Source organism: Pyrgilauda ruficollis, unplaced genomic scaffold (genome assembly GCF_017590135.1).
Source record: "Pyrgilauda ruficollis isolate IOZ18807 unplaced genomic scaffold, ASM1759013v1 scaffold30, whole genome shotgun sequence".
Lineage (NCBI taxonomy): Eukaryota > Metazoa > Chordata > Aves > Passeriformes > Passeridae > Pyrgilauda > Pyrgilauda ruficollis.
The window spans coordinates 1,057,198-1,065,608 of NW_024524378.1; the positions used below are offsets into that span (position 1 = coordinate 1,057,198).

Consider the following 8,411-nt stretch of genomic DNA (forward strand, 5'->3'; position numbering starts at 1 on the left):
GTGTAAGCATATATTTCTGACCTCTTTCTCCACCCATTAAGGCCTAAATAAATTAGTCAGTTTTCTATAAAGTGTATAAGTGAAACCCTAAATTCTAACTCAGCTAGTTATAGAGCTCAGTAAATGAACTCTGCAAAACCCATAGAGTAAGTATCAGGAAACCCTGCAGGAAACCCTCTATGGTGACTTCCCAAACAAAGCTAAATACAGTATGTGACAGAAGGAGACTTAGATCAATCACAGGAGATTGCTCAGTTTTCATAATACTTGGAGCAGCTCATCCACACAGAACTTAACTGCCTGCTTTCGCTCAGCATCCTGACCTTTTCCTTGCTGTCAGCCACCATGTCTCTTTCAGGAGACCTTGTGCAAGGCTGAAAATTCCTTCATTTTTTTAAAAATTAGTCTTTATTTAGTCAGTGAACTAGCTTTTAAGGAAACACTACTCAACCCAAGGGGCTTCAGCAGCCCTGAGTTTGATGTCACTGTCATTGGCTGCATTCCTGTCTCACACTTGTTTTCTGTTTTCCCTGTTCCTTAGACAGCAATTTATTTTTTGTTAAAAGCAATTGCAAGTCTCAGAAAGCTCTTAATATGACAAAGAAAGCATAAGGTTTGATCCAGTGTGTCTGTATGTTCAATAACACAGTTCTTAATTCCTCCAGACACCAGAAGTGCACCTTGTGAAAATGTTTGAGCGAAGTGAAGAGCTCTGGGTTGGGTTTTTAAGCTATTGCAGTTCATATTTAGCAGTGCTTTTTAAAACCAGTAGGATTTAGAATTCAGGAAGTAAATCTTATGGTATTCTGGGCTTTCATTTGTTACTGTGCTGCTCCAAATGAAGCAATAACTTCCTGGTAGAAAAAAATAAAGGCATGCTTCCCTTTGGCTGGGGTGTACGAAGAGACTGAAAAGAATTACCTGTCAGTGGAAACAGACATAGAATCACCTTTATATTTGTGGAAAGTCCAGGCCTCTGCCATTTAGTGAAATAAGCTCTTGCTCTTCAGCACCCAAAGTTACATCCCCTCCAGTGCACCTAGTATTTGCTCCCTTTCTCACTGACCACCTCCCCTGGCATTTTTTTCTCAACAGCAAGACCTGGAGTGCATGATTTTCAGAGTCTTTAATCTAATGGGTAGATCAGTATCAGTGTATTTTTAATGGTGGTGTGGGGTTTTTTTAATCAGTTGAGGCCGGTTTCTGTCTGACTGACTTGTTCCCAGCCAGCTCCAAATGGCTGCTGCTATAGCAGATGTATGCAAAGCAGGACAAATGCTAATGAGTGACCATAAGCAAGAAGTGCCTGTCATTTTTATTCAAAGCATGCAGGAGGGTTTTGTAAGTGGTTAATTTGCCATTGACTGAGTGAGGATGCCAGATCTCCTTCATTCAAAAACACAAATTATTTCTAGACAGGGATCCTGCTACTCAAAAATAGTCAGAAATATGTTCAATTTATGGAATGTAGGTTGCAAGTGTGACCTCAAGCCTTACTTGAAAACACCCTCTTTGTAATGGCCAGTCACTGGCATTGTCCTCCTTTGCTCACAGCTTCTGCAGCAAAATATTTGAAGATAAGATGTGGCAAATTAAGCAGCAAGCATCTCCAACTGAAAGGAAAACTGACTGCAAAGCACTGGAGTTTTCGAATAATCTGCACCATTCGGTGCAAAAGAGGGTTGGATTTTGCTCTGGCTTGCAAGAGCAAAATTGGTTCAATGCATTAATTTATTCATAGGCATTTGCAGAATTTGGCAGATTATCCTTATTCATGATGTATGTACCACACTGAGTGTGTATGATGCTTTACAAGAAAATTGTCCTTCCACTGAGGTTCATTGTCCCTGCTACAAAGCGGTCAAAATCTAATTACAATCAATATAGGCCAGACACTCAGTGGATGAGATGAGGAAGTTGAAGGAGCTTGATGTAAAAGGACTAAGCTAAATAAGTGGATTTAAAGAGTGTTCTTTGCAGGGAAGATAATGTGAGTTAATGAAACTTGAGGGAACCAGCTAAAAAGAAGAAGCTGTCAGCTCCTTGTCTTCCTCTTTATCTTATTTTCTGGGTTTCAGACGCGTTACCGTTGTGCAAAAAAGCAGCTCATGTAACTGCCTTGTTAGATATCACGCTGTCTCTTTCTTTCTCTTTCATTTTCAGGAGTATAAGTTCGATCGATACATAGAGAATGGCAAGAAGAAAACCACATTCTACAAGGCAGGAAGAAAACTGAAGTATTTCCTAATGCCCTTTGGCTCTGGGATCAGCATGTGTCCAGGGAGGTTCCTTGCAATGAATGAGATGAAGATGTTTCTTTTCATACTATTGTCTCATTTTGATGTAGAACTAGCAGAAAACAAAGCTGTCAGACTTGATAACAGTCGCATGGGCCTTGGTATCCTCCTGCCAGACGTTGATATTGCCTTTCGTTACAAGCTAAGGTCCTTAAGAAATTGAGCAGCTGCCTATATGCCTTCCACTAATCTCCATGTTTGCTCTGTTTCATCACTCAGCCTTATATTTTTGGAAACATTTGCTTTTCCCTCTCTGCTTTTACCTCCTTCCTCTTTGTTTCTAAGGAGAAAAGCTGTTGGGCTGGAGGTAGAGACCAGATGCAGGGATGTCCAACCTCAATTTGTCCTACTTGCATTGTGAGAAGTGAGGTGACGTGACAAGAGTCTGGCCAAGTAAATAGCCCAGCATCTCTACAAGGTGCATCCCCATACTCTTGGCTGTCAGATGAGCAGGATTTACAGGAAAGATGAATCCAGGCCACTTACATGAATATCAGCATCTGCTCATAAAAGCATAATAACAAGAAAGGGGGAGCTTCTTGTGATTATTATCCTAACTTTATATTTACTTTATTTCTTTCATGGTCTTGAGAGTCTTCGCCTTTTATTTGGGAGGTGTGATGGAAGTTGTGTGGGGTGGTGGGGGATGATTTGCAAGAATGTCTTACTGACGACACATTTCTAACTTCAGGTTTATGTACTGAGGGTGAATGCTTTGCTTTCTTACTCCTTTTCCTTTTTTTTTTTTTTTTTTTGGTGCAGTGAGTGCAAAAATTTAAAATATGTGATTTCTTTCCTGCAATCATTTAAAGTCAGAAGAGAAGTTCTGTTGAATTGTTTTAATAGGCTCTTGATCAAGCCTAAATTATCTATTTTGGCGTTTGAGCCCCCCCCCCCCCAAAAGCATATTGTTCAGGGAGAAAATATATTCCCATTTTAAATTATTCTATCACCTCAAAAATTAGCTTCTCTTTCTCTCACTGTTTCTTAGTAACATGTTCGTGCATTTATTTTGACCGTTTCTTATGTGTGTTCATTTCTCCGAAAAGGCAAAAGAGGAAGAGGGTTTCAAGGGCAAGTGTGGTATCTAAAAATGCTTTTTAACATTGTTTTACCTTGCCTAAATTGTGCATAGGCGGAGTAGTGTGACCTGTGTTTGGAAACAGACTTGTCCATCTGCAAATTGGAAAATAGGCTCTTCCCTGGGGCCAAAATTTGAGCAAGTGAAAACCCTGGGCAGCCACAGAAGTTTATACTGGCTGCCCAACCTGCTCACTGGGTGCCCAGCTCTTGTTTGGAAAATTAATTTCCTAGTGCAAAAAATCTGAGATTTTAGACCCTGTCTCTCTTCCCAGCCATCACTTCAGAGATTGATGAGGATTCCCATGGCTGTCCAGTCTCAATTTGCCAAGATGATAATTGTAATGGCAGAATAGCCACATCTGTGGGCCTTGCCTTGTGTTCCTAAAAAAAACATCTCTCTTTGGGATGTGCCAGAGTAAGTCTTTCAAAATCAGAAATTCTACTAATCTATATGGCACTTGATGGCCTATGGATGAAAACTACTACCTAAATACTAATAATTATGTATTGTTATTTTTGTAGAAGTCTGTTCAGTCATTTGTGTAAAGCACATACTCTAAATAAGCATCAGCATCAGTAGGAAGACTTTCAGAGATTGATACAGCCACATTCCAAACCCTCCAAGAAGGAAATTGTGGTTTTGTGAGATATATTAGATAAACATTTTCTCTTCATATATAGTATCAATAATATCTACAAATTTGGAGTACACTTACATTAAATGAACTTTATGGTTGATTAAGTGCTTTAACTTTACTTCAACATTTAATCAACAGCAAAAGCTGATTATTGCTTTGTGCCACAGAGTAAAATTTGGTTTTATGGAGACATTCTTGTACTCAGGTTACTTACTCCTGTGGTTACTCTGTAGAAGCTATTCTGTACTCAGCTGCAGCTCACAATCCAGTTTAGACATTAGAGCCTGGTTTATTGAGAGAGGGAATGTTGATGTCATTACACTGTTGACTGTATTCCATTATTGCTTATATGTAAGCTGTAAAATGTCTCATGCTACAATTATGATGATTCCTTCTTTGGCATCCAACTTTAAAACAAACCTGAAGCAACTGCGAAAAAAACAGTGGGTATTTGTTTTAAACAGAAGCCTCGTTTTTATAATTGTCTTCTATTTTTAGGATTTTGAATTAGAGTATCACTGGCTGCTGCGTAATTTGATAGGGCATAATAGGACTGTGCCAAAAGTACATGCAAATCATTAGTAGTTTCAGATTAATTGCTGATCAATTTGTATAGTATCTGTTCTGAAATTAAAAGAAGAACTAGATTGTCTCCAAAGTAGCAAATTAAATCTGTATCATATGCTCCATTTAAAAAAAAAAAAAGAGAAAAGGGTCAGAATCTTTCCCAGGAGGTGGATGAAACCTCTATGAAGCTGCTTGGAGACCTTGCATCAGAGTTAGAGAGCACCACGCAAGAGGCCAGCATTCTGAGGAGATAAAAGTTGCTTGCTCATTTTGCTCAAGAACCAAAATAATGAAATGCAAAGCAGGGTCTGCTCAGCCTGGCCTGGAATTGTGTCCCTGGTATGCCAGGGTCCTGGTAGATTAGTTCAGCTGTTAAGAACTGCATCACTACTTTGGCACACCTCGAATGCTGAGGAAGTAAACCACACCCCCATGTAAAGCCATGAGAGCTGGAGTTGGACAGGGAGGTTAAGCCCTTCTGGTCCATGTATTCAGCAGCTAAGTAGGGGACATACTGGCTGGTTGGACCAGGAGTGACTCAGTCTCCATGGAGCAGGACTGAAAGGCCCGTGGTGTTGGAATTCCTGGTTAATAAGCTGAGACAGCACAACAGGGTGTAGTCCCAAAAGTCCCACAGGGTGCATCCCCAAAAGTCCCAGCTGGAACCAAGCTAGCTTCAGGGTGTCAAGAAGAGCATGTTTCCTTTTTGATGACCTCCTCTGCTGCAGGAGCCAGGATTGTGCAGCTCTGGGTGTCTGTCACTGGAGCACAAAAGGCAAAATCATCTAAGCAGAAAGTGCAGTGCTCTTTGCCAGCATTCAGGTGATGGCTGCAGGGCAGGGTGGGAGGCAGCAGACCTGGGCTTCCCTCTCCCACCTCTCCACTTCAGCAGAGGGGTCTGCCCTGCCAGCCCAGCAGTACCTTCTGCGGGCATCCACAGACCTGGCAGGTGCAGGATCAGGCAGGAGGAGCACGTGGGTACCCCCTGAATTCCTCTGCTGTTCCTTGATGAATTGGTGCACTCACCCATCAGTTTGAGATGTGACTCGTCTGGTCACTACCAGCCTTTGACTGTAAGTTGTTGATGTCTATGGCTGTATCAATAGTATCTTCTGCTATTAAAAAACATGAGCACCTTTTTTCTCATTAAAAAAAATAGGTTTAAGTCAGTCTGGCCCTTTATAGCACCCAAGAAGAAAGTTAATTTATCATGAACTAATGTGAATGCTAAAACACAGTTTTTTAATTATTCTTCTTATTTTAATTTACAGATTGAATGTTCTCCATTTTCATGTTGGCACTTAGTACTGCTAGATGCTATTGTAAACTTTTTTAAATGTTCCATTATTTAGGAAACCATCTAGTATATGTGTACCTGTTTGCAAATTAGATTTTAATATCCCTATCTGTGTGTCCTAATGTAATAATATAAAACCATGAAAAAGTTGTTCTTTATGCTTTTAAGCTAGCTGCATGTCACTGTTTTTGGCATTGCTGTTTTTATGAATAATTACTGGTCTGTGAATTTTTCTTGTAGAATGTTACATGGTCTTTTATTTTGTCATTATTGAACGGTCATTCAAGAGATTGTGAAGTGCTCTTAATTTTGCAAACTCATAATTTGTATATAGATGAACAATAGCTAGGTTCTACTTTAACAGTTAATATCCATTGTTCAGGCTCCTAGATCAACTAAGGTACTTCTGAGCAAGAAAATAGAAATTTCATTATTTTAGTAATCTAACATCTTAAAGGAATTTTGTATTTCAAGGGCACAATAAAAAGGAATATATCTATTTTAATATTGAATGATTGTCTGTGGTATTTTTTCCAGCTTATGTTTATACTTTTCTCACAGATTCACACCTATTCCTTTAATTTTTTAATAATTATTTCAACATACTACATTTTTCTGTTATTTGATCTTGACAGATATTTCTGTAATGAAAAGAAAAAAAAAAAAAAAGCCTTTAGTTCAGCAGTGAAATACAGAAACTCCTTTGAATATTGGAAAGTATCGTGTCTTTTTTATCACCCCCCTCCCCCTCGCCAGGAAACATAAGCCAATTCTCACCAGGTGAGGTAAAAAAAGTGATACTTCTGACATTCTTAGGACATTATTCAAAATTAATATAGAGATCTGCAGTCCACTAGTGATCCCTAAGTACAACTCCTAGGCTTTTACTTTTGCAAACCTCCGTGTAGTACAAGATGTACTGCCTAAAGTAAAATATTCTGTCTTCACAGATCATTCATTTTAAAAGGGGACATGAATGAAATTGTTACAATGCACAGCACAGCACTGCACCAGCAAAGCACAACTTGGCTTTTCTAGGTATCACTGTAGCTGCTGAGTTCTACAGGTATTTAATAGGAAGGTTGTACCCTGAAGACATCGGTGTTTCTCCATTCCTTCATGCAGAAATGCTTGCCAGGTATATCTGGAGGGTTATTGAGCATGCTTCCCAGAGAAGACAGACCTACAACATTTTGTGGGTTTGGCAAATGTGTGTAGCTGTGCAATTGTTCTAACTCCAGGCTACATTAGAAGTTATTGAAATTTATAAATTAAAAAGTGGCATTGTTTGAGATTTCTTGAAGGGCACATTTCTGAGTGAGCTTTCCATAATGGTCCGAAAGATAGCTTGAGAGGAAGGAGTTAGTGAGATCCCCCATAACACTGTATTTTATCCAGTATTTGATTTGATACTAGGTACTGTCTTGATGTTACTTGTATAGCACTGTATTTTAAAACTGTTCAAGGTATCAAATTACGCATATGCTTAACTCATATGAATAAAGCTATGCTAACTGCCGGACCATAGAAAGTGAAATATTTTCCTGTCTACTACCTAAACTAGCCCATGTACCCTGGCTAGTCATGTCCCCATACCTACTACATAATAGAAAAATTATCTCATTACAAAAACACCCCTCAAAGGTATGTTTATGAAAGTATTGTGATCCTTAAGTTATTGTCTATGTTTCTAATTAGTAATAAATATGAATAAATATATAAAAGCATATAAAAAAAGGTAGACAATGTTCCATTTTAAAGTGAAAGCAAGGAAGCTGTGGTGGGATTTTCATCCTCATATAAACCAGTTCTGCGTTTATTCTACGCATCAGGCTTTCCTGTGATCTCATGTACTGTTTGTATGAGTACATCATTCATAACAGCAGAAATGTGCTCATCTTCAAAACTATTCACACCAAAATAAATAATCAAAAGTAGCCTAAGCTTCAGCTGTTCTTGCTAGAACCCTTGCAGGATTCTTTCTATCTTCAAAGATTTGTTAAACCCATTTTGACACTAATGTGTCGGTTTATTTTTCTTTTCCCCAAAACCAGCAGCTATGAGTACAGAAAAGTTGAATAAAAGTCTAAGTTCTGGCTACAGGGAGAGTAAAAGTCAGTAGGCAAACACCCTGTGATGACTTTTGACAGCGACTTCTTCCCCATCAGCTCATCTTTCCAACTACCTCTTTCTTCCAAACAGTTTAGTCGCTCGCTAATCTCCTACAGGCAGCAAGTCTTTCCCTGTCTAATTTCCATCTTGCGAGCCAGTGAATCGCCTGTCTTCACAACATATCTTTCAGTTGCCTTTAAAAAATGAATTCTTTAGAGCAGCCTCTCGCAAAACCGGCTTCGCAGGTGGCTGCAGCTGGGAGAAGTGCCGCCTCGCTAAAGCTTTGAACCTGAAAAGCGGATTGGCATTAGTTGAGCTGGTGGTGGAAGCACGGGGGGATGCTGCCGCTCCGGGATGCCCCTGGCCCGCGGCGGCGGCGGGGACCCGCACCCCCGCCCGCCCGCATCCCCGCATCCC

The 8,411-nt window shown here is 39.7% G+C and overlaps 1 protein-coding gene across 2 annotated transcripts in view; it reads left to right on the forward strand.

The window, feature by feature from the left end:
• The window catches only part of LOC121356893 (cytochrome P450 7B1), a 124,912-nt gene extending 118,531 nt beyond the window's left edge, over positions 1–6,381 (forward strand). For both annotated transcript variants that reach the window (XM_041473771.1, XM_041473772.1), the window contains exon 6: positions 2,164–6,381. In XM_041473771.1, coding sequence (XP_041329705.1) covers positions 2,164–2,460 — 297 coding nt within the window. In that variant the 3' untranslated portion in view covers positions 2,461–6,381. The remainder of the gene's footprint in view (positions 1–2,163) is intronic.
• Positions 6,382–8,411: the final 2,030 nt, after the last annotated feature.